Consider the following 26,824-nt stretch of genomic DNA (forward strand, 5'->3'; position numbering starts at 1 on the left):
ATAAATAATTCTTGCTAAAATCTTAGTGAGACATTCCTTCTAGCCATGGAGGAGGATGGATAAAAAAAAAAAAAGAAATACACAGTTCTTCTGCCTCATTTTCTTAACCCAAGTTTAAGAATTACTTTTTAAAAATTATTTTTATTTTTCGATTAGCTGAAATTCAATAGCATTTTATATTAGTTTCAGGTATATAACATAGTGGTTAGACATTTATATAATTTATGAAGTGATCCTCCAATAAGTCTGGTACCCACATGGCACCATCCAGTTATAACAATATTAAGAATTACTTTAATAGGAATAGATTCTAAGCTCTTCCTGAATTTGGAACCAGTTCCAGTTCTGCCATTTGCTTTATGCACAGTAAGAACATGAATCCAGTACATTTTAATAGCTTCCATTTTTCCAGGAAGAAAAAGTCAAAATCTAGTTCTTATATGTAGCCAGCTCCCTAGTAATGGCAAAAAAAATCCAGAATTTATGCATCAGAAAATAGAACCAGTGAAAGAATTCTAGCAGAATCTTAACTTTTTGTTTCTAAAGGTAAGTTTAAAGTAAACTTAAACCTGACCTGAACTTAAAGCTTTAGAAAGTTACTCAAATTTAGGTTTAATTTCTGGTGTCAACAGACCAAAGACAGAAATATAACAGTCCATGATGGTTTCCATAAAATTAAAACCTGTCATCTTTATGTATTGCTTGGTAACAGAGGGACAAATAAATGAATATTTGGTTTGTGCTTTTGGAAAGCTCAATCTTTTGGGGCAGGCTAAACTACTATAGCAGTGGTTCTCAGAGTGTGGTTGCCAGACCAGTAGCATCAGCATCATCTGGAAACATGTTAGAAATGCAAACTCTTAGACTCAACTTTGGATCTACTGAGTCAGAAAATCTGGGAATGAGGCCCAGTAATCTATTTTCACAAATCCACTCAGAAATTCTAAAGCACGCTCAAGTTTGATAACCAACTGTGCTATAGAAACACAATAATTAAATATCATACCCTAGTGTGACAGCATTAATAAGGTAGAAACTAAAGGAAGAGATCATTAGTCCTTAACCAACTGAGTGGTCTACTCAAAATGTAAATAAGCCTGAAGTTGGAAGCAGCTCTAGCAGCTAGCCTTGGTTCTTCTGAATCAAACAAGTATTATGCAAGCCTAGGACTCTCACAGTATATTTAATTCATTTAGAAAGGATATTCATCCTAGGCGGGAACTTTAATTACCCAATTTAATCAAGTCACTTCAATTTTTAGTTAGCTGGGAAAAAAATATCAGAACAAGCAAGGGGCCCATTTTACCCACTCAGTGCATTAATTCCCTTGTACCACAAGCCTTCCAATAACCACGGAACATTTGCTCAGACAATAAGAGGTGAGGGGGCAGTTTTAATACTAAAAAATAAAAAAAAGTCATTCTGTTTTCACATAGCTGTTACGTAGAAAAGAGAAGATACTTAATATTGAATCAAAGATAAGCTTTGGAACTCATTCTATGTCTAGGTTTCATGAAGATTATCAAGACATACTCTCTTCAACAAAAGACCTAATACTTGACAGTCTAAATGTCCCTGCCACCCTGAATCTTCTCTCCTAAACAAAAACATTTTAAATGAATTTCAACTTATATGACAAGGTTTTAAATTTATCATCATCCTGGTGTCTTCACTCAAAATATATTCTATTTTCAGTCTGCCTGGGTTTCAATTCTCATTTTAGCTTCTTGCTGCTGTGTACCCTTGGGAAAGTTACTAAATCTCTCTGTGACTATCTCTCATGTGTAAAATGTAACTAATGCTAACTAACTGTATCCTATATGGTATTTTGAGATAAAAATGAGAAGACTCATAAAGTGCTTAAAACAGTATATAATGGGGTAAGACAATGTCAGTTGTTAGTATTTTGTCATTATCACAGAAATAATACTAAAGAAACCGACAAGTACCAAGTCACATCTATGGTTCTACTCTTCTCACTCACATTTCAATTCCATTTTTAATGGTCAAACCTAAATTTTGAGGTCTCTAGCCCAACACTTGGTGTTTTTACACTCAAACTGTTTCACACTGGTTTGGTCAGAAAAACAACTAACATTTTCCTAACCTATCAAATGAAGAAGTTAATATAGATCTTTTAGGGCTCTCCTAATTCTAAAGTTGTAAATGTGTCCTGACTCATATTCTTAAGGCCACACAGGATACTATTCTTTTACATGAGATTCTTTCCTCAGCTGTAATGTGAAAATTATATTTTGACATCATGCATTTCTATATATTTAATACAGTAAAAAAGCATATTTCAATGGCAAAAAACTCATTTGCCTAAGTTTGTCAAAATTAGATACCAAGAATGGAAATATTTTGAACAGAGTAGAGAACTTGAACTAAGTATTAAAATTATATATAAAGTACTGTTTATTAAAGATAAGGCAAAATAAATCCTTCCATACATAAGAGCATGGGAATTTAAGCTATGTTTGCTCTGGAACTAAATTTGTACAATTTCAGGACAGAATCATATTGTAAAGTATATGTAAATATACTCTCTATATAAATAGTAAGTCTGTAAAAATAAGTCATGAAAATGAATTCTAGCCAAAGAGATGTTAAATCAATTGTTATGTAAAAAAACATGGAAGGAGCACATAAACTACTCAGCAAGGTCAAGAACAGGCCAAGTGCTCAAATATTACAATTATTCTTTTCCTGGGTATCTTCATTTACACATATCTTATTTTTTATTTTTTTTAATTTAAATACATATTTTTTACGCCTACAGCACCTGGTATTCCAAGGTGGTCTCCCACCCAAGTACTAACCAGGCCTGACCCTGCTTAGCTTCTGAGATCAGACAAGATTGGTCATGATCAGGGTGGCATGGCTGTAGACTCATCTACACATATCTTAATACCACAGAGTGATGACTCAAACGCTCCACTTTAACCCAAAATTTTCTCTTCAGATTTGTATATCCAACTATATTTCTAACGCAGACGTCTCAGAGCACCTGAAATTCAAGGTGTCCATGATGGAATTCCCCCAACCCATAATCTACTGATGCTATGCCTTTAACACTTCTTTAATGTAACTGTACCTCCTTAGTGAAGACATAAATTTCTCCAATTCTACTATTAAGGCCCAACACATCTGTCGGTCTTTAGGATCACACCTTACAGTCCATAGTATACTTTTGCCAAAGATTCTAAAGCACAGATCTACTTAAAATATTTTGTGAAGTTTGATAACAATATGTTCACAGACTATGGGAAAACAGGTATTCTCATATAATATTGATGCGACTATAAAGTAAAGTGGTACTGTCCCCCCCTTATAGAGGGGAATTTGGAAATAGTCAGCAACATTGCCTACATATTTATCTTTGAATTCAGGAATTTCACTGATAGGAATCCATCCCAAACATAAATAAAAATCCCCATGAAAAGACACATACACAAGGCTATTTATATAGCTACACTTTCTGTAATAGGACTAGAAATAATCAAACATCCACAGTAGAAAACCACTTAAAACATATGGTACAATTATACAATGAAGTATTATGCTCCTATAAAAAGGAATATGATATCTGCTATGGAGTGATATATATGGAGAGGTGTATTAACTCAAGAAAAGCAAGACGCAAGTGTTTCAATGTGCTATTTTTCACCTAATGAGTATGTGTGGAAATACAAATATATTCACACACACTTCACACACATATGTACAAATATATATGTGATTATATATAATACACTTATGTTTTGAAACAGGATAATCCAAAGTAAAGTTACTATTAAGAAACAGTAGGAGGAACCTGGATGGACACACTATTTTTCTGAATGTACCTTGTTTTAGAGATTTACCTATAGAACCATGTAATGTTTAATGATTACAAAACAAAATGTGATTATAATTAACAAAATGTAAGAAATCCCTAAAAACCAAAAGCAAAATGAAACAAAAGTACACAATTGGTGGCTTAACTACATAGAGAACTATTACAAGTGACCTGAAAATACACTAAATTAACTGTATGTCCTTAATGGAGTTATTTCCTAAGAACAAAGCAAAAATAAAAACAAAAAAACTTTCCGTAATCATATTGTTTGCAATATTAGTACTGCTCATCCGAAACTACCATGAGGAGGATAAAGAAAAATCAATGGTGTTATTAATAGGAACCATGATTTTCAAGGTAAAAAAAAAAAAAAATAGGTTAAAGGATTAAATTATAACCCTTTAACTCCAAATTGAAAATGTCAATATAAACCTATGATATATTTAAGTATTTCCTAGCTCTGTCCAATGAGAAGACCTAGAAACATGATCAAACAAGTATCAATGAGCAGTCCAGACTATATGGTCTACATAAATCTCTAAAAAGAACTAGGATTCCTTGAAGAAATGGCTGAATCCAGGCCTGGGCAGGAACTAGAAAAACAGCTTGGGACATCCTGTTGTACCTGAATGCAAAGAAGCCCTCAAAAACTATGCTGTCAGGTTCAACCTGAAGGAGCTTTCACAGGCCAGAAATGGGACAATTTGGGCACTAAATGGAACTGAGGTAGATTAAAACAAGTGTTAAAATCCATTAGTTCATTATACTTAAAAGCAAAAATCTCACTGGCTAACTTCTAGAGGATGCTAGGGAACTTATTCCAAACACTGAAAAAGTTCGAAGGAAAGATTGAATGAGGTATCACCATTTTTGCAGTACTCAATGAAACAAGGGATCTAGGTGAAGATTAATAGCTGCTAAAACTATTAAAAGCTGGTAGCAAATTTCACAACAGATGAATCAGGCTAACAATACCCAAAATCTTACCACAAAAGAGCAGCATGTTATTATGCACCTCCCAATGCCATACAATAGGTAAACCATTTCTCAACTAGTCTTGTCAAATAGTATAATCTGAATTCAATCAAACCTCAAACAGCAAGCCAAAAAAAAGTAGGGGGAATCTGTTGGTTGAGACTTAACCTAATAATTAAATGTAATGGGTAGATTTTGTTTTTGATTCTTATTTGAACAACCTAAGTATTAAAAAGAGAAATGAGGAAGTCTGAACATTGACTGGTTATTTGATACAAGGAATCATTGATAAATTCCATGTGAGTTTTTTAATGTGTTAAGGTCCCTAAGCCCATCCTCAGGTTCAGTGACTTGTTGGGGGAACTCATAGGGCTCATTCTCACAGGACAACATATACTTGTTCCAATGGCTACGACCTACTATAGTGACAGGATATAAAGCGAAATCAGCAATGGAAAAAGGTACACGGGGTGAAGTCCAGAGAAAATCAGGTAAAAACTCAAAGAATCCTCCCAGAGGAGTCACATAAAATATGCTTAATTTCTCTAGCAACAAATTATAACAACATGTGAAATAATACCTAAGATTTTTATTGGAGGCTGGTCACATAAGCACTCACTGCCCAGCGCACAACAAAATTCCAGACTCCCAGAAGCAGGTGTTCAGCATAAACCATATTGTCTACACAAACAGCTTAGGCACAGTGAACCATTTTTATTAGGGAATGATGAATATCTTCTTGAAAGCCAAGTTCTCAAACACCAGCCAATGGTCAACCACACAAAACGGCCTTTTAAAAAAATAGCAGTGTCAGGTCTAATATGTTAGCTCTTTTCTATACTTTAGAAAGAATCTTTGTAGGTATTTCATCAGTTGAATGCTCTGAGTAGATGTCAAGATGAAAATGAGCCTATGAAAGATAGAAAGATAGGGGGGAAAAAAAACAGGACTAGGTAGCAAAAGCCCTTAGACCATGTTGCTGGTCTGTCACTTTGAAAGGAGAGGAAAGGGTTGGGCAGAGAAAACATGAGAGTGTGGTACAAGTCTGACAAAGACTTGGCCAATCCAGTGTTGAGTTTTGATTGCAGAGTGACCACAGGGTCTCACACTGGGCAGAAATTGCCAGGCCCTAGAACTGCTGCCACACTTAGTCACTGGCTATAGGATTCCAGGAAAAGAAAGTGGCCTTGGCTTGAACAATGTGGAGATCTGAAAAGTGCTCTGGCTCAGCTAACTGCATTCATTCCTTGTAGGTGGTCAGCCTGAAGGGAATTCTGAGCAGTGCATCCACTATAGCTGCTAAGGCCAGATATAAAGCCATTTCTGGTTGAAATGGTATCAGGTTTGGGACTTGCTTCAAAATAGCCCAGTAGTACTTGGAGATGCTGCAATAGATTAAACAAGATTAGCCAGGAGTTCACAATGTTTGAAGCTAGGTGATGGGTTCATCACACTGTTCTCTCAGACTTTGCAAAAGTTTAAAGATTTCTACGATAAAAATAAAATGCTTTGTGATTCAAGTTAAAATCCAAACAAAAGGCTCTACATTTTGAAGTTTTCCCGTGTGTATAAAATTTAAAAAGTTAATACTTATGGCTTACAATGAGGACAAATAGCCTCTGCCCTAGCCCACACTACACTCCTGACTCCTGTTCCCCAGATGCAATCATTTTCAATTCTTAGCTATTTCTATTTACCTCCATATTTTTAAGTAACACACTTAAACTTTGCTTTTTAAACTGTTCTACCCATCCCTCATATACAGTTCATTTGTCTCTATCTACCTCTTCCTCATAATCGCTAACATAAGGCACTGCTCCAAATGTTCACATATGTTAACAACTCCTCTTTAGGACAGGTAGGTACTATTCTATTCCCATTTTACAGATGAGGCAGAGAAGTGAAGTAATTTGTTTAGAGAGGAGCAAGCAAAGACATGATTCAAACTGTGATCATCTGGCTCTAGATCCAAACTCTTACAATGATTAACAATCTTTCTTGCTCTAAAGCATATTATACAAACTATTTATAAAAATCAGTATTTTTTAATAACTTTTTTTACATGACTAAACAGTATTCACCGCTAAATAATAAAGTGTGCTTTAATTACATGTCCTTTCTTCTGCAGCTTTATTTTTCATGGAGTGCTTAACTGTTCTTTTTAGTTCCTAGTTTTCTATGTACCTATTATTAATTTATCTTCATTCTGCCAGTTGTAAAACTACTCTACATTCAGACATTTCAGGTACTCTACTGATCTTCTGGACATCAAATGTCCCTTTTAGAGACTTCTGTCCTATCCTAACCTGGACAGCTTGCTCTGTAGGTCTACTCCTGTCCCATGGCTGTCATGTTAGGATCTCTTTTCATTACTTCTTATGTTGAATCCTATTTCCTGAATATCATGTCTTCCTTTCTTGCTTTAAACCTTGAGTGGAGTGGGAGTGATTAAAACGCTCTTTCATATAAATTAACCAATCCTCTTGTTCTCAGTTTTATTCCATATGCCTACCTCCAAGGTACCTGGTGAGTCCAAGGCCTGAACCTCCCAAAGATTCTTCAATGCCAATTCACTTGCTTGTTGTTGGCTTCACATCCTTAGGTTTCAGCTTTCTCTGGCCTGCTTAGATGTCATTTACCCATTAGTTTCTTACCTTCCAAAATTTTGTTGTTTTCTCTTCTGTGTCTTTTATTTTTATCCCATTTTTTGTCCTTGGGGGTTTATGCATTTATTCTTTTACTGTCTTCTAGGAGGGTTTAAGAAGGAGTGGAAACAAACATGCATCTTAATCTGCCATGTTTAACTGGAAATCTTTATTCACCTTTAGTTTTATTTCTTACTACTCACCGTACACATCCTATACTCCAGCCATACTAATCTACCCTCAGGTAACAGAACTACTTATTTCCTACTTCTTTATCCTTGGCATCCTGTTCTCCTTCAGGAATACAGAAGTATCTCTTCTATCTTGTACTCAGCTCTAGGCACTCTAAAAGCTAGGTGTGCATATTTCCATCATAGTACTTACACTGTAAAACAGCAAGTTTTCATGGAAAAACAGGTGTGTTTAAACTTTAGGGTGTCTGGAATATACCAGGCCTACCAATGTTTAGAAATAAGCAAAGCAACTCATTGAATAGAAAAGTCTGCTTTTATACAACTAAAGCTCTTAATGAAATAAAATAAACTATGAACACTATATTGCAAAAAGATCTCACTCATTCTGCAGTCTCCTCTCTTTCCCTGAGAAGCCTAGATCTAATAGTTCTAGATCTATGGGAACATAGAATTCTATGCAGAGCTAATAAGAAAAAGGCTTTTTAAAGATTGTTTTTGGTGTTCTTAAAAATGAAAAACCTGTAGCCAGCTCAACTGCTAATTATAACAGTACTCAAGTCTTTTTAAATATAGGCAATCCCCAACACACTATATTCCCCCTGTCCCATGAGGTTTAATGTATGCTTGAGGAGAACCAGTGCAAACTGGTCTAAGCAGCTGACTTCTTCCAGCATTTGCACTGAGGAAAACTGTGCAGGAGACTGTATGAAACATTTTGGGAGGTATTGGAAGCTTGAACAACTTCTAAAATAAGGGCTCAAGATATCCCCAAAGACCTGAAGCACAGAGAGGTAGGAATGTATCAAGGCCAATTTTACCTACACTATGCTGAGGGCCAATTTTATAACTATGGAAGGATAAGAGTAGGGTCCTTCTTTCTCTTGTATTATGTGACCTCTTGTTCTCTGAACCTGAAGTCAAGGTATTCTAATATAAGCATAAGATAAATTATTCTAGTTAGCTACTTTGCATCCCTGAGAGTTTAGAACTACTTTGGTGTTATAAAGTCTATATTATCAGATAAGCCTTAAATATCCCTAAACTTAAGTTTCCCTGGTAACACTTTGATTGCTCTAAATACCCTATGGATGTCTTTTAGAGCTATCCTTCAGAGGACATGCTTTTGATTATCCTTAACTGTGTGGCATCTTGGCAAAAACCAATTTCATTTTCAATTGACAAAACAAAATGATCATTAGGTAAAGTCTGGGGAATTAAATTTCAGGAAAATTGATTAAGTACTATTTAAAAAATAAGTTTATTACAAAATAGTAAAACTACATTTTCTTGGGTGGCTTATAAGCTAACTAAGAATTTTAGAAGACTCAAACTGTATTAAACAAAGTAGTATCACTGAAAGCTTCCTTCAAAACATGGCTTCCTGGTGCTAATATACTTAAATAAGGACACCATTCTCTGGAGGCATGTTCTAGGTTTAGCAAATCTTTAATGTCATACCACATGCAAAAAAAAAGCATTTCTTATTCTAATGGATAACATTACTAAGTTTCACACCTTAAATGTAAACTCGCTCACAGACAAAAATAACTTACTTAAAACTGCTTACAGTAGCACTTTACATATTACATGGAAATAAATCTCACTTCTGGAACACATTAACAATGCTGGATAACTATTTTGAAAATAGTGAAAACATAATTAGGTTAAAAAATATCTATGCCAAAGATAAATCTGTATTATTTAAGAGTACTTACCAAAACAACCTGGCTTTATTAATGAAATAAATGAAAACCTGTAAGTTGATTCTATTACTACTGGGTACTTTTCAAGGTTACTAGGAAAAAAGAATGTAAGTCAGGTAAATATTTACAGAGAAAATTAAAGTGGAAAGAGATCAAACTAAACAAAAAACTTACCAATAAGCCAAAGACTTGAATTCAAACCAAATTCTGATTCTAATGCCTGAACTATATAGCCTGTAAGAGAACCAGTACTCTATATACGTAACAAGCCACTGCTGTAGTACCTATTTGAAAAGCAGATTCCTGGGCCCTATCCCCAGGCCCTCTCAATGCAGAAAGTGGGGGTGGGGTTTGGTGTCCCTCAGGAATTTGCATTTTAAACACCTAACCTGGGTGAATCTGCAGTGTTGCTGACCACCTTTTTGAGAAACACTAACATAAAGAGATAATGTATGATTCTGAAGAGGTGAAATCAACAGTTATCTGTTAAAGTCATTTTTCTAAGCACTAAGTAATCTTATTACACAATAGAAGGGCAATGGTAAGGTCACAGACCTAACTTTCTTGGTCCTTCTTTTAATTATCATCCATTCAGAATGCTGCAAGTCATAGAAAGTTAGAGGAAATATTCTAAGTTTTGGTTTAAAATAAGTATGTTAGTAACAATCAAGAAGCAATGGGGAAAACTAGTCACTGCATCAGTGGCCTGGAATTAAACATCTCATTGTATGTCCCTATATGCAAGATCAGCGTGACACTTTGGCTTGATTAAAGAAAAATCTACTCCTTTTCTCTCATTAAAACCTAGAAATTATTACATTTTGACACTGCTCAAAACATTTTTGGGACTCTTTTAAAAACAGATCACTATATCAATACATTCAAGAAAATCAATTTTTTTACTTGATAGGAAAAACTATTTTTATCTAAATATACTACTTGATTTAATTCAGAATTGGCTCCCTGACTTCTATTGGCAGTAGCCATAATTAAAGCTACTCAAAAGCATGTGCCACAGGCTGAGAATATCTCAAAAAATCTTAAAGAATGCTAGAAGCAATGATAACATTATCTTAAGACATTTGCCAGATGAGCTTTTAGTTATAGCCTAGCATAAATTACTCTCCAAATCCTAAGTGCTATTATGACATCTGCATTTGATTTCAGTACTATGGTAGAGCCTTGACACTGTGCTAAAAGCAGCAGTTTAATCTATTTGGTTTGAAATTTTGTCAACACTAATGAGCTATGGATTCTTGCCACAGGAAAAAAAAAACACTCAGGCGTTTATGGACAGGTACAGAACCTTTGGTTTAAGGTATGTGTTCTGTGAAAGCATCATAACTAGAGAGATTGACAGAAAATTTCTAAATTATGTAAGCAACCCAATATAGTCTATGTAAACATTTTACAATATTTTATAAGTATGCTTCTCTCAAAATGAGAGAGTCTGGTAGAGTGGTTGCAAGTATGTCTTTTTTCAATCCATGTCTATCATTTATTCATTAGCTGCCCAACACTGGGCAAGTGACTTAATCTCTCTAAATTTCGGTTATTCCTACTTTACACATAAAAAGTATCTACTTCATTAAGTTTTTAAAATGAGGATTACATGAGGTTATTCAGGTAAAGTACTTGTACAGTACCTGGCATACAGTGTTATTTTAACAAGAGAATTACGGGATTAAGCTACTATATTTTTAATAGGGTACTCTGGAATTATTTAATAAAAAGTCACAACAAAAAGAATCTTTGTTGCTGAGGTAAACTGACAATTCTATTTTAATGTGAACACTATAGAGCATGGAAGATCATATAGTAATTTTCATGTCATTATGAAAACTCTTAGCAATAATTTACTCATGTTTAAAGATTTCAACTTAGCAACATTAATTATTAAGATACGACAGAAATAACTTTCATATGCATTTTCCGTCTTTAAATATATACTTCCTTGTTCAGACAAGGTGTTTTCTAGCTTAATTTTCTTTTATAGAAATCAGCTAAATTTTATAAATCAAGATCTCTAAATTAGGCCACTAAATTTAATAAAGCAATTAAAGAAGGCAAATCACTAACAAGAACAATATTCCCAAATTCACCTTTTCAAATGGCCTGTAAGATTAAAGGTACATGTTGAATTTTTAGAAGCAAGAGGGTATCAGGGGAGATTTTGAGATCTTGTTTAACACTATATCCAATTCAGAAAGCTTAGATTAGAAAGACTGACTCGTTTATTTAAGAGCCTAATTTAACAGAAAAACCAGGACTAGATCTCAGAACAAATATTCAACCATTACAGAGTACTTTCCCCCACTCAGGCATTTACCAACACATCATAATAGATAAATTTACCATAAACACATTATGGACATTACTTTGTATGCAAAGTTAGTACAGATAAAAACTGCATAGTGAAAATGGTCCCTCATTTAATGTCATATACAGATCATTTAGCTTGAATGAAATATAATTTCTTTTAGAAAAAGACTTAATTCTAATAATTTTGTCTATATGGATACAAAATGGAAAAATCAACAACCCATAGACCACCTAGAGATGTACTACAATAAAGATACATACTCAGACTCATTAGGTATTACATATCATCTTTAGCCTTTAATAAAATATATTTACTATATTTAGTTGAACTATCATTATCAACCCCTCTCCCCAATATTGCTCTTTAGTAGCTGGTGCCTGATAACAACTGATAAGACTAGACTAAAGGCAATCAATGAGTGGTTCTCAGACATGAGTATGCATCACAATTACCCAGAGGACTTATTAAAACAGATTCCTGGGCCGCCCCCAGGGCTTGATTTATTACGTAGAAAGTGAGCCCAAGAACTTGCATTTCTAACAAGTGATGCTGATGCTGCTGACCAAGGACTATACTTGAGAACCACTGGTCTAAGACAGTGGTTCTCAATCATGGCTGCACATTAGAAGCACAGGGGAACTTTTGAAAACACCAATGTCTAGAGGTCCCTTAGATCAATTACACCATAAGTTCTGAGAGTAGGTCCTTGGCACTATTATTTTTCTAAAGCTTCCTAGACAACTAATGTGTAGCCAGGGTTGAGAACCACTGTGCTAGCTAATTAAAAGGAATCTAAACCAAGCCCACTGAGAACAGATGTTTCTTAGTACAAAAGCAGGATAAGGATTTTAGCCTTTATCTGTTGATAAAGCAGCCAAGTGATAAGTATAAAGAGTAAATTCAATAGGGTGGCCTCAGTTGCTTACATAACTAGTGTTTAACCAAACAGAAGAAGCTGTAAGTGTGCTGACTGCTTTAAATCCCAAAAAACATCTAGAGCAAGTCTTTAGAGGTCATACAAAATAGTAAACATTTGACGGCAACAGAAGTGTAGGCTACTACCAATTACATGTACCATGTTTATTTAGGCTGAGTGGAAATATTGCGTATTGGTTAACTCTGGGGCTCTGGAATAAGATCATTTAATAGATGTGAACTTTTGCAACTTAGATAATTAAGCTTTGGTCTCTTCATATGGGAGCTAATGTAACTAACATTATATTGATGCTAAAGATTCCATGAACATGCACATAAAAAGTTAGCTCAGAGTCTGGCACACGAGATTTAACGTAATCTAAATTGCTGTAAGCTATGCCATAGACATATTAAACTACTAGAAATGCTAAGGAAATAATTGTCCTTTCCTAAGTCTACTTCTTCCTTTTAGTCAACATCATTTCTCTTCATCACAATGGCTTCAGGGTCTCTACTGTTACAAGATTAGAGTCATAGCTTTGTGAATTCAGATGTTAGGGCTCTCGAAAGTTTTAAACCAAATAACTATAGAGAGAATAACTGATGGGAATCAACACAACTTTTAGAAAGCTATGGAAGTATACAGTACAAGCTTACTATGAAATAAGGTAAAATTCGATGTTCTCTCCTTTTAATTGACACTCAACCACTGCATGATTTATAATTGCCTATATTACCTTGACATTTGCTCATTTCTAAATACTTTCCCTTTTATGCCAAAATACCACTAAAAATAGAGGTTTCAATCAAGTATGGTCTCTCTCCTATAATAACGGCAGGAAAAAAGGTAGCTCTCCTCAAAGCCAAGTTGTGTATGTCCACTTTAAAATCTTAAGGAGGACTTAAGAATCATTTAGAATCTAAATTTCTAAAGTCTAAATATTTCTACTGCCAACTCTTTCTCCCCAAGTACTTACTAGATTAACTAAGTTCTAAAAATACAAGGCCCTTGCTAAGACAAAGGTGACAACAGATGAGTGGTACAGAATAGCAATCAGGAAGAAAACACCACAAATATCTACTTCGTACTATGCACTATGATGTTAATTCCAAATTTGCTTTATACTATTTACAGTAAGATGTGAATCAAAGCTGAGAAGCCTCATCTAGGCCTTATGACTGATAAAATCTTCACAAGAAGCCCTCAACAATTTAGTCTGTGTTCATCACAGAATCTACAGGAGAGAGACACTTATAATAAAACTCAAAAAACATTTCAAACCAATCTCTTAACATAAAGTGCTTTTTATGAACTTACAATGTTTATCTCTATAATTCTGAGGAAAAGTGGAGAAAGATTAAGAAATAAATGATTTCCTTTATATTTCAGAACAATGTCCACTACCAGATTTTATTTGGCCTTTTGAGGGTTGTTTTTGAAACCTCTCTACCTAGTAAGTAACATAAATGTGTAACACCTATCATTTCTCAGAGATTAAAAATTGTTTTTAACTCTTCTCTGGTTAGACTGGGGATTGAGGATGCAAGAGTATATGTGCTTATTTATCTTGTTCTGGGCCAGCAATTGTTTTAATGAGGTTCACTGCAAAGACTGAGAATTCATCTGGTCTGGTAACATGTTAGATCTGTCGGTCACTTTAAAAATAGCTTTAAACAGTGCCATTTAAAATTGATGGACACTGCATAGCCCAAAAGAATTCCTGACGCAAGTTCCCTGGTTCCATGTACAATTCCTTCCTGCCTTGGCTAAATAACAGCTTGCTCAAATTGCACTGCTGCACTCAGAGGTTTGGAGATATGATTATTAATGAGGCAGATTAATTTTCAATTTATTTTCAGAGATTACTTTCAACTTACTCTAGGTAGGAGAAAAATGAAATTAGTTCATTGAGGGTAATAATAATACTTAATCAATATTATGAATGGATTGGGATGATAGCCTATAAGTACTTAAAGTCCATTCAGTAATTTAAAGTGCAAAAAGTTATCTGAGAAATACTGTCTTGGAAGTAAAAGTTATCCTGAAGTCAGAAGGCATCTAATCCAATAATTCTAACCTTATAAATTCTCTTTGCAATGTAACATTTCTACTAATTCTCCCAGTCAATGCTGGAAGATGGTCAATGCTTGTTTCCTGCCAACTTCTCAGGGTGGATTATTCTCTATCTTCAGTGATTTGACTGGTAGGAAATTTAGGTTAACCAGATCTTACCTTCTATGTTGTACAGAACTTCCTTCTAGACGGAGCTTTTAAAATATGGAAGTTATCATGATCCGAGTCTTTTCAAGCTAAGTATTTAGTTCCTTCAGCTACTCTTCATGATGGTTTTACATTTTTACATTCTGGGTTCTATTCTGAAGATGCACCAGATTGTGCTGGTATTGTTCTTAAAACACAGGAGATGAAAAATATTCCACGTAGTAGGGAATAACCAGCCCAGTACACTGGGCTTGTTCTAGAAATCTAATAAAACATCCTTACAATGTAACTATTTGATAGCCACATTACACTGACTCACTTGGATTTTTACTCAATAAAAATCTCTACTTCTACTGCATAAGCCATACACTCCTTAAGCTCTCCTTAATGCACCCTCCATCTAAGGAAGAACCTGTCTAATAACTTACTGAAAACAACATGTACTTTGCAATAGTTTTTGTTTTTTTAACTTAGTTTTCCAATAACCACAAAAAATGAAACTTTAACAGGATTTGTTATCACACCCATATTGGGTCACCATAATTCTTTCTAAGTGCTTACACCACTTTCGTTATTTGGGACTCTTATTTAGAAGCTTATCTATCTTATTTATCGTATAGTTAATTTTACATAGTCTTTTTCTCTTTTTAAAGGTATGAATGACATTTACCTACCACTAAGCTTGTTATTTTTCATTTTTAAAAGAAAGTTCAGTTATCATATCTTTAAATTGCCATCACTGAAATATTTAATTTCATCATGTAAAATTATTTAAGACATCATTTTAGTCCTCTCATTCATGCTGGCTTTACCAACATTCATTCTAATCAAGATAAATTTCTCTTTCATCAGAAAAGTAGCCAAATAAACACTAAGGTACTGTGATTTGTGTGCTTTAATATTATACCAAACTCAGGCTTATCCCTTGGCGAGTCTTATTCCAAAACTAAGAGCTCCTAAAACTGCAAAAATTTAATAAACTTTCATTTAGCGTTTAAAGTTTTTGACCCCATCTCTATGCTGTGTCATTCCATCCAATATTTTTTGCCAAACAATAACTCCTTTATTGCCCATCACAGAATCAGGTCACAGATCATTTTCCTAACTATTCTGTTCTCCAAGAAATAAAACGCAAAGCAAATCAAGAACTCTACTTGTTGACAGTAGATATGCAGACAGCTAAAGTCCCTCACTACTACAGTATCTTGCCTCTTTGCCATGATGTTAAGAAACCCAGAGACTGCTATCAACACACCAATTATCTCAGCCTCGATTTACCAATATTGCCAGTCTTGGCCAATCCCAGATCTTAATATTCATTCTAGCTGTTGGTTCCATTACCATCTACTATGGTAAAAAGCAGGATGAAGGCTCATTTGAAATAAGCTATGTTGGCAAATTAGCCACAACCATTTAAGAAATATTAGAAAAGTAAAAATTAAAGGGCATCTACTTTTGACCCCTTTTCCAGGTATCCTGAAAAATATGAGTGGATAAAGTCTTGTATACCATTTCGTGGTAGGAAAAAATCACAACCACTTTAGGATCTCAAACTCGTGCTCATTAAGCACTTGGTAGTATATTTTCCATTCATATTAAGGCATCATTTGACTGAGGACTTAAGATCACTTAGTGTGTTGAATAAATACTAAATCTGTCCCAACTGTAACTTTTAAATAGGATTTTGAAAATAGGTAAATAAAATAAGTCAGTGTTAGAATCAAGGCAAGTTCTTAATACTGGTTTCATATAAACATTTAAAAACATTTCATTGGGGGAGGGAGACTGGGGAGTTACTGCTTGGTATGGGTTTTGGGGGGTGGGGGAGATAAAAATGTTCTAATGGTAGTTGTGGTAACACACAATCCTGTGAATACACTAAAGAACAGTGAACTGTACCCTTTAAATGGATACACTGAATATGAATTATCTCAAGCTGTTTAAAAAATATTTCAACCTCATGCTAACAGCTATTAATCTAAATGTTATTACATATTTTCTAAAATATTAAAATAAATATCAAAAAACCTAATAGAGGAAGAAAGGGAGAGAAACCCTTACATATTAAATTAAGCCAGATATTAAGATACTGAAAACAATAAACCACTTAGAAGCCAGATATGACTGAGTGTTAAAAAGCCCTTATTATATTAAAATCGTTAAACAAACAAAACAAATAAATGGTAACAGACTGAACAGACCCCTAAATGATTTCTTCAGAAAGACTGTTATTTGAAAACAATCTTGAAATGGAAGGCTTTGCTTCTATAAACAAAAACATGAATGAAGTCCTCAATAGCATGAGCACTTACTCATCATACTCGATATGATAAATAACGTCTTCATCAGCAGCAACAGAGTCTGAATTAGACGTAGAGGGTACATTGTCCAATTTATTTGTGTTCTCTTTGGAATTATGATTTACATTCCCATTAGTCCTTTTACAAGAACTGCCATTCTTCAGTGGAGTTTTGCCACGTGAATGTCCATCAGAAGCTCTAGTAACACTATGTACACGTGCTTCAAACCAAGCACCAAGGCCGACATCTCTGGCATCCACCAATTCATTTACCTAAAAAAAGTTTAAAATGAGTTAATGAAGCTTAATTTCATCTACGGCTTCAAAAACTTTAACATAACTCAAGTTATTATAGTTATCATGGTTAACAATATTTACAGCTACTTATGCTTAAAGTTATTTCAAAGATTAGATTAAAACTATTCTTTTTTGGATCAAATCTGTTATTTACTAGTATGAAAATTAACTTTCCTCCAAATTTCCTTCAGTGAAAAAAGTGTGTTCTTTAACTACTCCCATGTCTACATTAAACTTTCAAAAGTTTAATTCTTATGTACTCAAGAACGTTCTGGCAAGAAATTCGGTAAGAATGTCACTAACAAAAAGCTAGACTTTAAAGTGTTATGAATGTATTATTAATTTGTTCCATTAATTTCTTCAGATTCCTAAAGATTACTGTTTTCTGGTTGGACTGACTATAAGTTAAGTATTAAACAGGAAATAAAACAAAAATAAAGGAATTATGCACACGTACAAAGGGAAGAATCTAGTGAACACATCTATACAAAATGGGCTAAGTTCTACCACCAGTTAATAACTCACTAACAAATGCATTATTTAGTACTTCAAAGAACAAAGGTAAAACAAAAAAAACAGAACTATAAGATGCAAAACAGATGTAGTCAAGTCTAGAAGATGATCCAGAATTAAATCGTGCAATCTGACAAAAGGAAAACAGTACAACACAAGTTAAGAGTTACAATATGGAAGCGGTTTACCAAAAAAAAAAAAAAAAAATCCTCCCTAAAATATTCTGAGGAAATTAGTCTAAAGGTCAAGGCCCTTTCAGGAGCAATAACCAAAAGATGTCCTTTCGACTTTTTTTTTTTAAAGTCCCTAAAAGAAAAAAAATGCCATCACTAATACTAGATCATCACCTAATCAAGCTGGCTCTTCCTGAAGGTGTAAGAGACCACTTAAGGTATCCAAAAGAATTCTGACAGATGGAGCAGGGGTGAGGAGGCAGAATATAATAAAAGTTAAATACCCACATGTCAGATACTATGCAAGGTTCCTTTACTTAGGTTTGTCTAACTGTAACAACCTCAATAATAATTCCTATTTTACAAGATAAGGAAACAAAGACTGACAAGTTAACCTGCTCCAAGTGAAAGCTAATGAAATGTAAAACTAGGGTTTGAAGATATCTTGACCTTGAAGCTTATGTTCTTGCTACTATATCATGAAGCTTAGTGACAAAATAGGTAACTAGAAACTCCAAAGGTTAAAAGACAAACTTAGAAAAAAGGTATTAAACATATAAGGTTTCAAACCACCAAGCTAATAATATAGAAGGTAAAAGTAATACACACAAAATCAAAAATTATCACTACCAGAAAAGGTACAATAGTCTACTGAAGGAACATTGTAGCAATGAAACATCTTGAAAGACAAGGTTCAGTGTAACATAAGAATGAAGAGGTAAGGTGAAATGGAAAAGACCCGAGGGTGAACCAGGCTAGACATAAATAATCAGAGACAGAACATTGTATATGTTGCATAAATTAACTCATGCATTAAGTGGACTTTTTTATTCCAATAATAGTCAATGACAAGTTTAAAGCCTTTCATTTTCTTATAGGCAGCACCAGTTAAAACAAAAAATAAAAATGTTAAGGTTATCATATTTGCCGAATAAACTGAGGCTACTACTCCTTCACAGTAAACCAAAACATTAAGAGGTTTCATATAACACTACACAATTATTCTAGAAGAGAATGGAACATAGAGTTGATACTAAAACGGTATCAGCAAAACTATATTCAGCAATATAAACCGTACTATGGAACGGTAAGAGGTACAAATGAAATAATTTTCATATCAGATATAAGAAACTAGCATGTAGATCTAGTGTCTGCATAACTTACTATTTGGCAATACAATCAGAGTTAACAGAAACCTAAGTCGATCTAAAAATACTGCCATTGCTTAAACAAATATAAGAGAACTTATTAGCTCATAAAAGCATTATTTGAATAACCCTTATAACTGGAAACAAGAAGTACAAATTCTATTAAGTATAATTAACCACTCATAATAAAGCATATAAACTGTGTGAAAAAATGCTTTTAAATTCAAAAGTAAAGTTCCTGCACATTACAAAGACAAAGTTTGGCCAAATTTAAATGGGTCAAACTGTATGCAAGAGGTTACAGTTCTTGTAAAGCCTAGGTTCAGAAGATGGTTCAGAAGAGAATAAACTTGTATAATTAACATGAAAACAGGATACTGCCATAGTAACCCGGTTGAAATTAAATGAAATGTACACCACCAAGTGTGAACCCTAACGTAAATTACAGATTTTGGGTGATGTTTTGTCAATGTAGGTACAACAGATGTACCACCCTGGTAGGGATGTTGATAATGAGAAAGGCTATGCATGTATGTAGGTAGAGGATATATGGAAAATCTCTGTACCTTCCCCTCAATTTTGCTGTGAACCCAGAACTGTTCTAAAAAGTAAAGTCTATTAAAAAAAAACAAACTGAAATGTAATTAGACATAAGTGAGCAATAAAAAAGCAGGAAAACAAAAGAGGACAATAGAATATGTGTATTTGTGTGGGGGCGGTGGAATGTCTCAATTGCATCCAGGCTTTATTTTATGGAGGTGACTCACAACATGGAGAGGCTAATGCCACTGGAATAATTACATTTCCCAAGAGAAGGGGGCACTCTATGCAGGGCCACAAAGGAGAAGCACAAGGATTGTTCAAAAGTCAAGGAACAAGGGGAAAGCAAAGCCTAGAAACTAATGCATTTTCCATGTAAATGCCAAGGCAGGGTGGAGAAACAGTTTAGCACTGGCTAATCTGAGTAACACTGGCAGGCTCTGGGGCTATAGGTATGGTTTCTAGTTGTCTAGTACCTGGTTTCTAGTTGTCTGGTACCTGGCCTGGGTGGTTAGAGTATAGAATATTGATTGGTGTGTTGCGTTAGATGGCTAGGATTGTGGCCTCCGGATTGGTTGGTTTGTATACAAAAGGCAGGCTCACTGACAAGTTATTTACGGTCTCTTCCTAGCTATCCCTGAAAGAGAGAGACTATCCTCAGCCAGCAAGCCCTCCCCCACCCGCACTGCACCCCCCAAAAATGTCAAAATATCATAAAAGAGAAAAACACAATTAATGGAGGAGGGTATTTGAGCTGAAAAGTCATGTTAAAAAAACAGCCACATTTAAAGATGAGTCTTTCATGTCCAATTATTTGACATACATACATAATCCTAAAGTATGGAACACAAGATATCATTAAAAAATAAAATACCCAGCACAAATATTTGAGGATGTATTATACACTGGGTATACTTCTAGGCACTTTTTATGTTCTGTGGAAAACATACCAGCTCTGCAAATAAACAGGTTTGTCCTTGTCTATCACCTACGAGGTATAACCTTGAACAAATTACTTAACTTGTCCCAGCCGCAGCTTCTTTATAAAATACATATCTTGCAATGTATTAGAGATTAGGTTATAAAATCCATCTGATGTGCCAACCCAGCAAGCATGTCACAGCACAAAACTGTCTCCTTCAACTAAGTATTAACATGTTTAATGCTAAGAGCCATTAAAACCCAAGAGTATAGTCTCATTGCCATACTCTGCATAGTAGACATATTAGCAGTTTACTGTTAAATACATTAGCTCCTTTAATAATTACAATACAAAGTCATTCTTATTTTATAATGAGGTTCAAAAGTGAAATACACTTGGCCCCAGGAGATAACACAGCTAAAAGTGGGAGCTAAGCTGAAAAAGGTTTTTCCAACTTGGAACATGATTCTCTCATTACACCATATTTCTTCAGAGTTACAAATCGAAATGCAATATGGTTCCATTAACATGAAGTTCAGAAAAGAGGAAAATTCAGATGCACACACAGGTTAAAAGTTCTTAAGAGGTTGTTAAATGGATAAAATTAACAAAAAGCAAAGAAATAATTGTCATGGAAGCTTCAGTAGTAGTTATAACTAGGGAGAAGGGAATTACAATTAAGAGAGTACACCTGGAGGGAAGTTCCTGGAGGTACTGCTATTCTATTTAACTTAGGTGGTGTTTACAGACACTGACTTCAAATTTCAATAAGCTCTACTTTTCTGTATTGTCTATTAAGTTCCATAATCAAAAAGCTTAAATATCAAGAAGCAGAGCTGCATTGCAGACAAGACAGGCAATACTAAGATATCCATGATTTTCTACTTAGTAATTATTAAGCTTCCTCTTTCACCTCCTACACTGAGCATAAGAAAACATTTAAGAAGTTTAACAGTGTCAAACACAGAGCTAGACCCTAAAAGCTTACTAGCATCATTCTAAATAGATACTATTTAGGCCAAGATGATAGTCTTTTCAAAGTAGGATCTAATGCGAGTCACATAAAGCTTCATATCCAAAAATCAGAATTAAAATAAATTTAGGTCTCGAAAGTCCACCTTGTTACAGAAAATAAATTACTTCCTAGAGTCAGTGTAATTCAATTTGTGTTGTACAATAGGAATAGATGGACCCAGAGTCTGCACAATCTTCCACAGGCTCTCCGAATGTGATAGTGATATTTAATTCCTTATGGTATAGGAAAAGTTCCTCTGCAATTAAGCAAATGTTGCTCAAAGTTATCATATAGGGCAAAAGAAGAATGATACTAGATAATAACTTCAGATTAAAATTTCATTTTAATGTATTAAGTTTAAATGTTTACCTATATCAGTTTTGAGTAAGCTAATTTGAAAATTCACTTTTTGTACCTGTTTATCATGAGGTCCAAAGAAAATTTTATGCAAAAGGGAGGAAAGGCCCCCAAATTTGTTTGCTTATCCATAAAGAAATTTTAATTATAGAAAGCTCTATGCCTATAAAAGGAAAATCTTTACAAAGCAAAAGTGACATGCAAGAATTCAAGATAAAAGCGAAAAAAAAAAGCCTCCCAATTTTTAAGTGTTCCAGGAACAACTTAATGAAATTATGATATACTATGTAGAGACTTGCTCTAAAGAAAACAGGCAAAATTCAAAGCAAATTTAAAACAAATTAATTAAAATGTAGCAGCTTCTAAGAGTTTAAGTCAGCCAAAAAATCAATGTCTAATAAAATTCCACGAAGGCAGGGGGCAAAATATGACTTGCTTACCTCTATTTCTAACACCTAATAGAAATATATGCTAGATATTCAAATATTCATTCAACAACTAAATCATCCAGAAATAAGCAGTTTTATATGTAGAAAAGGTCACTAGTCAACATTTCAAATGCCTATAACAATTTCTGAGCTCCATTAAAAAAAAAAAAAGGAAATAAATCTGTGTTAGACTCTTCAACTAACAAGAAAGGCTGGTTTGACTAAACATATTACTTTACAAAGAACAGTAGACTTGAGAATTTAAGTGCCAGGTTTCAAGTGTGTTTCTAAATGAAGAGAGACGAGACGATGTAAAATTTACTTGCCAAATTTGCATAGCTCAGAATCGGCTAAATTGGAATTTGAAACTAAATCTAATGACAAAGCTAAAGTCCTTAACATTTAGTGCTACTTATTAATATGAAATATAAGAGATGTTTAAAAAAAAAAAGTTAAGAACTAGAAGTAGTCAGCCACAGCACTAACATTGAAAATAAAAAGCAAAGATGCAGTGCGGGAAGTAGTTTCTTATGATGCATTTCTGAATCAGATTGGGGGAAGGGAAGATGGCAAGGTATTGAGGCCTTCACTAAACAGAATTTAAATTGATTAGAACTGTTTAACCTTGATTAATCTCAGATAGCTGGCCCTCCTATGAAAACAAATTCATACCTTCACTGCTCAAAACAAATCAAGTCAAAAGTAAGAGCTTCTAAACTATTTGCCCTTAACCAAAAAGTTAAAAATAATGTAAGATTAATTTAAATTACAGGTGGTTACATATTTATGGACATATGAATATACAGGAGGAGTTATACACGTTTCCTTGCTGTCAACTGAGAGCCCTAAAAGTAATAATACCCTAGTAGCAAGGAGCATACCTAAAGTTAGGCTTGGTTTCAAATACCATTCTCCATTTAAGGAACCAAAACTCCTTAAAGAAATGATAGATTTCAGGATTGGAGCAGGAAATATACAAGACGAGCCTGGAGCTCCTAGTGTCAGAAAGTGCTTTAACAAAAAACAACAAAAAAACAAAATAGGGGTGTATCAAAGGGACACAGGGGAAAAAATATCCATATTGATGTAAATAAATGACTCGATAAATAAGTGAAGGAAAAGAGCCAAGTCTCTCATGTAGAAAAATTCTCAATAATTTTTGTAGATAATCGGCCCTCAAGGAAGAAGTAATTAATTCCCTACTCCTTAAGTGTGGGGTGCAAATAGTGACTTCATCTCAAATACAGTATGGAAAAGGGTGCAAGGGCTGGGAAGTAACTTCACAGTGAAGATACCTGATAAACACCTCAGCCAGGTGACTATGGTTCACATCAATAGTGATAAGTTCCTACTTATCACTAAGTTAAATCTAAGTTATAATTGGTAAACAGAATGTTGATAGTACATGTCCCTATATATGATATGATGAAAACAACTTTATCTCTGTAGTCTTCCTCCCCCAAAATACATAAATCCAGTCTAATAATGAGGAAAACAGATGAATCCTAATAGGACATTTTACAAAATACCTGAACACTATGCCTCAAAACTGTCAAAGTCATCAAAAAGTGTGAGAAACTGTCACGGCCAAGAGGAGCCAAGGAGATGTGACAACTATTTAGTACAACACTAATGTAAATGTAATGTAGTATCCTAAATAGGATTCTGGAACAGAAAAAGGACTTAAGGTAAAAACTAAGGAGATATAGTTTGTAATTATAACAAATGTACCATACCAATGTAAGATTAATAACAGGACAAATTGGGTGTAGAATACATGAAAACTGTAGTATCTTCCAATTATGCTGTTTGAAAATAACATGTTTCTTTAAAAAGGAAACTGCAAGAAAATAGCAACTTAGAAAGCATTAATAACTGAAAGAGGGATAAAATGGGTGATGTAGACAAATGGCAAGTGGGTTTTCAATATTAACAATTCCACCTGAATTGCGAGAACTACATAAAGTGCTGTTTTAATTTATATACAACTTGCCCATATCATGTAAGTTTATTCCAAACTTTGTTGTTAGTGCAATTTTTTTTTTCTTGTACTGACTGACTGTAGCAAGGAAAGCTACTGGAATTTAAATAGCCACCTTACTGATTGCTCATAAAGCTTTAATGTTTATTTTCTCAGTTTTTCCAGGTATCCATAAGTAATAACTTTGCCTTCTCCAATGTTTACATTTTGTTTTCCTGCCTATCTGTATTAGCTAGCACTTTTAGAAAGATGTTAAATTAACAACAGCATTAACTGGCTCCCATTGTTAATGGGGATTATATTAAAACACTTGCTAATAAAACTATCCTGCTTCCTGATGAATTATACTTGATTAAAGTATTCTGTTCTTTTTAAAGTTATAATTTTATTTGCTAAATATAACTTAGGTTTTACATCAATATATATATCAATACTAGTGTGCTTTCTGTCACGTTTTGGTATCAATGTTACACTAAATTTACAAAGCAATGGGAGGCTTTCTTTTTTTATGTTGTAGGTCAATTTAGGTAACACCATATTTATCTATTCTTTATAGATTTAAAGCAATTCATCAGTGTAGCCACCTAGGCCAGGTACTTTTGAAATATAGCTCTTTGCCAATTTTCTTGATTCTTTCCATATTTATGGATCTGTTTGCATCTTTCCATAGAGGAATTAAACATAGGAGATGTAGGAAAAGGAGATATCAAAACAGTGCTACAGTACTTGGAACAGTATGGGCACAGGTATAGATGAACAGACCAATAGAACAAAACAGTTTGGCAGTATCCTGTGAGTAAACAACCAGCACTTCTATTTCTAGGTAAAAATTCCTAGAGAATTCTTGAACACATGCACCAAATTACACATAGAAAGTTCAAAGCAGAACTGTTTAAAAGTTGAAAATGGGAACAGCCTAAATATCTAATAACCATAGATTAGATATATATATTGTGGCATGTTAGCAAAATGGAATAATGAAAATGAAAAATAAAATACAGTTCTATGCATGAGAATCTCTCAAAGTTGAAAAAAAGTAGAATTCCATTACATAAATCCAAATACGGGCAAAACAAAACATATTGTTTAGAGATACATACATTAGTAACCCTAAAGAAAAACAAGAAAATGATCATAAAAGTCAGAACAAGTAGTTTACCTCCTGGAGAGGGAGACGTGTTCTGATAGAGGCACACAAGAGGCTTTAAAAAGGAACTAGCATCATTCTACTTCTTAACCTTGATGGAATTACACAGGCATTTGTTTTATTATTTAGACTGTATATGTAAAATGTGTATGTACAGTTTAAGTAAAGCCCAATCTTTACTTTCAAATGGCAATCAATATACTTATTCACAACAACCTGAGGATAACAGACATCTGTATACTCACAACAAGAATTCTAAAGACAACATACCTTATATAGTCCGATGCCAGGATCAATAAGAAAATCACGAGTAGATGTAGATGGCTGACTGGAAGATCCCACTCTCGGGGTTTTCTTCACTTTAGGTGGATTATTAGAACAGGGTTTGGCCTGTACATCAGTCTGTTTAGATGTGCTAGGAAGATCAGGGTCTGGGCGAACTAGTAGCTGAATTATATCATTCAGTCCAACATCATAGTCAAATAAAGTATATCCATTTTCCAACTAGAAAAAATAGAAAAGATTAAAATGTTTCTCTCAAAATGATCTTTTTACATCTTTAGCTACTCAAAGGCCCCACTAGAATTATTAAAATAAAATTCATAGCATTTTGATTTAGTGATCTTGAAACTATTCCTACTACTTTATGGCTTCTGATGTTGACATCATCTCAGGACCTCAATAAATTAAGAATCATTCCATACCAACTACAAGGTATACTAATAGCCACTGAAATGAAAAAAAAAAAAATCATTGCTGTTGTGACTCCAGATTTCCCATCAAGTTTTATTTTAATGAACAGTGCCTGAATCAACTGCAAGAAAGGTAAATTCTGAAAATGAATTGTTTTATGGCCTTGTGTTCACAAAGACGTTAAGTTAACCATTTTCTTTCTGACGACTGTCAGCAATTAAAAATAATCAAGCAGGAAAAAACAATTCAAGCAGAAATAATTACAATTCTTGCTCATGCTATTCCACTTGTCTGTTCTCTATCTATTTGTAAAGGTTATCAAATTGTATCATGAAGTCTTCCAGGATGAATAGTGAATAAATTATCTTGCAACTTACCCATATTTTGGCAAGGTCTCTGTAATGCATTAGATTGTGTCCATCCCCTCATCCCCTGCCCCCAATAACTGATATCCTAATCCTAGGTATCTCAGAATGTGACATTTGGAAACAGGA

The 26,824-nt window shown here is 34.1% G+C and overlaps 1 protein-coding gene and 1 pseudogene across 1 annotated transcript in view; both read right to left on the reverse strand.

The window, feature by feature from the left end:
• Positions 1-26,824, reverse strand: part of UHRF2 (ubiquitin like with PHD and ring finger domains 2) — a 68,032-nt gene that overhangs the window by 35,847 nt on the left and 5,361 nt on the right. The window contains exons 2-3 of the mRNA XM_039880422.1: positions 25,908-26,141; positions 17,130-17,389 (exon numbers count right to left, since the gene is read on the reverse strand). Coding sequence (XP_039736356.1) covers positions 17,130-17,389; positions 25,908-26,141 — 494 coding nt within the window. The remainder of the gene's footprint in view (positions 1-17,129; positions 17,390-25,907; positions 26,142-26,824) is intronic.
• On the reverse strand, positions 2,774-2,892 carry LOC120594593 (uncharacterized; annotated as a pseudogene).

Source organism: Pteropus medius, unplaced genomic scaffold (genome assembly GCF_902729225.1).
Source record: "Pteropus medius unplaced genomic scaffold, Ma_sr-lr_union100, whole genome shotgun sequence".
NCBI classification, from domain to species: Eukaryota; Metazoa; Chordata; class Mammalia; order Chiroptera; family Pteropodidae; genus Pteropus; species Pteropus medius.